We start from the raw sequence: 3,060 nt of genomic DNA on the forward strand, positions 1-3,060 counted from the left end.
CTCTCCGAGGCAATATACCACCATCGTTTGTGGAAATGGACTAGGGTTCGGCACGGTGTTTGGATGTTAAGTGGTATATATGTGCTGATCACCGTAGTTACGATGAGGTCGGATGTATATGTCGGTGATGTATAGGAAACTGTGCGCTCTTTTTTTTTCTTTGTTCTTGTAAAAGTTGGTACACAAAGGCAGTCATAGGAGGGGGGGGGAGGTCGGAAAAGAAACAGCAGTAAAGAGTGAGTTCATATTTTTAAAAGTTTCCTTCTAGGTATAAAGTGACGGAGAGGGTAAGTTACTTGATGGTATGAGATCTTGCTGTAGCTGTGGAAAGGCGTGTTGTTGCCCCGAACGAGTTGAGGACCGTGCCGAAGAGATTCTTAAGGGCTATGTTGATTGCTTTGGTATCGATGACTATAGGAATGTCCAGAGGATGGCGGAACTTTCTGGGCTTCTAAGCCATTGTAGCCAGGTGGACTGGAGTAATGTCGCCGGGAGCGTGAGCATTGGTCTTATTTTCCGTGGAAAACATGTGGAAGACGACTGCGACGTTGTGGTATCTGTGTTAAAGAGGCCTGCGAACAAGAAGGACGAGTTGAGCAGGTATGTGCAAAAAGAAGTGGGCGTGTTGGCCATAAATTTTCCCAATATTATTAGGGTTGTGGACTATTTTAGTGTTATCGAAGGTGAGTGGGCGTACTCCATGGCTCTTCTGAAGTGGTTGGGGGGTGATGGTATAGTGGAATTCTTCACTCAAAGCGTGCTAGGGAAAGGACGGGCCAGCGACGTGGAGAGGGATGATATCGAGCTGCGTCGACACCCGACAGTGGATGCCGCACGTATAATGCAGGGAAATGTAGAAGGTGATTACTTTGATAGCAAATGGAGACCTAGTACCCCTGTACGCGAGGGCAACACATGTGTTGTTGGTGACTATGAAATGTACATGGATGAAAGCCTTGGAAAAGGGCAGTTTGGAGAAGTATACCGTGGGAAGCACATAAAAGAGGGGTATCATGTTGCCATGAAGATTATTAAGGCGCCAGCGAAAAAGAGGGATGAAACACCCGACGAGATCAGTATAATGGACCTGCTTGGGTGCCCGGGTCATCCGAACGTCGTCAAAGCTTACGGTACTTACGAAACTATAGATGACAAAAATGAACCAAGCTACGTGCTCGTTCTGGAGCTCTGCGAGGGGGGAGACCTAAAAGAGTACTTGGCCAAGCACGACCCACTATCGGAGGCGCAAGCCCGACGTATTATGCGGCAGCTGGTTGACTGCTTGTGTTTCCTTAGGGAACGAGGTGTGATGCACCGTGATTTAAAGCCAGCCAATATTCTTCTAACATCCTGTAATATCGATGAGGCGGTAGTGAAAGTAGCCGACTGGGGTATGGCGAAGGTTAACAGTCGAAAGGGCTCCGCTTTGGAGGCCACGGAGGGCGAAGAAATGTTTGAATCTGCTGTTGGCACTATGGCTTACATGGCTCCGGAGCGCTTGAATTTCGATTCTTATGACTATCAAGCGGAGGTATGGGCACTGGGGGTTATCATGTACGAATTACTGTTCGCTAGACACCCTTATATCTACCCCAAAGCGACCGTCTGCTCGGCGGATGCTCTGCTTGGTGCTATTGCGCGTGCAGAGCAGTTGGATATGACAAATCGTGCGCCCTCTGCATCAACTTCTACGACAGACGGTGCGGGTGGGGAGCTGTCGCAACAGGAGGGAGGATACGTGAATCGAAGGCGCCTTTCGCCCAGCTGCTACGAATTGCTTCGGCAGATGCTGCATTCCGAGGCGAAAAAGCGCTGCACAATCATCGATGTGAAGAACCACGTGTGGTTTACTCATGAAGAGCCTCGAAGTGCACCTGTATTAGTGAGAGGAGGATCACCGAGGTCCGTACTTGCTGATGCTCTGGGGTCTGCAAGCGGGGTGACACTTGCGGGACAAGCGCTGGCTGAGTACCCCAGCGCAGTGGATAATTCAGTTCTCCCGGTTGAGAATTGTGAAGGCGGTAGAAATGTTTTAACGACTTTGGAGAAGAGGCAAACTATCTTGGCGCTTCGTGAGTATATTCATATTCTGCAATATAACATTGTAGAGAGGGAGCGTGACCCAGGCCGAGGCCTTGTTCTGCTATCCTACGGGTGGGATCTTCTTAGTGCGGCAGTAAATACCGTATTTTCGGAGTGCAGCAATGTTGCCGGGGATACGGGAGGAGCTGCCAACGCCACGAACGGTCCAAACATGAGTGCCTCATCGTCTCTCTTTCATGACTCCTTGGATGACCTCAAGCAGGTAGAAGGGTACATTCAAACAGCCGCGTCTCAGCTCAAACAGAGCCTTCAGAGTAACCAAGGTACTCAAACAACAGCAAGTTCAGCGGCGGACAACGAGGAGGGAGTTACACAGCACTCCTTCACGTTAATGACGCGAGGTACTTCGCTTGATTGCTTACCTTCCGCGAAGGAGTTGATGCTCCGGCATGCTGTTGATCTCATCCGCTGGGCGGCTTCTGAACAGCTTTTGCTGACCCCGGATGACAAACGCGAAAAACAGAGGGGGGTGTTAGAAGCTGAACTGGAGCCAAAGAAGTTACAGGGAAAGAAACTATGGGAGGACGCAATGGCCATTTTGCGTCTGCTGTTGCAGCAGGTGGTAGTTTACTCACCGACGGTGACCACCCGGTCCATCATCGCTGATGCCACTATGGGTGGCTCTGTGCAAGTGCTTAACGTACCTCTCGTTCCACTCACTCACGAGGAGGACAGGCGCACCGTCCAGGCTTTATTGCACAAAGTGGAGGGGCTCTACCGAAACCTATTCGTCAGAGTGTAGAGAACATTGTTACTACTCTCTGTTGCTGTTTTCCTCCCTTGTTATTCGTGGAGTCCACTTGGCGCGGCTCCAATTGGCCGCAGTGTAGGGAATTGGATGAAAACGGCTCCTCAGGATACTGTCTCGTTCGGACTGTCGTCAAGCTCGGATGTCAGAGCTTGGCAGATGACCCTGGTTCGTGCAATACTTAGCTCGCAGTTTGGAAACAAGACATC

General features: G+C 50.3%; 1 protein-coding gene across 1 annotated transcript; it reads left to right on the forward strand.

Moving 5' to 3' along the window:
• Window positions 1-304: 304 nt before the first annotated feature.
• Window positions 305-2,845, forward strand: TEOVI_000387000 (protein kinase, putative; the record flags this gene model as incomplete). Its single annotated transcript, XM_067226709.1, has 1 exon — window positions 305-2,845. The coding sequence occupies one exon, from the start codon at window positions 305-307 to the stop codon at window positions 2,843-2,845; it is 2,541 nt and encodes an 846-aa protein (XP_067082810.1).
• Between the last annotated feature and the right edge of the window lie 215 nt (window positions 2,846-3,060).

Source organism: Trypanosoma equiperdum (assembly GCF_001457755.1).
Source record: "Trypanosoma equiperdum strain OVI genome assembly, contig: ctg_823, whole genome shotgun sequence".
NCBI lineage: Eukaryota > Euglenozoa > Kinetoplastea > Trypanosomatida > Trypanosomatidae > Trypanosoma > Trypanosoma equiperdum.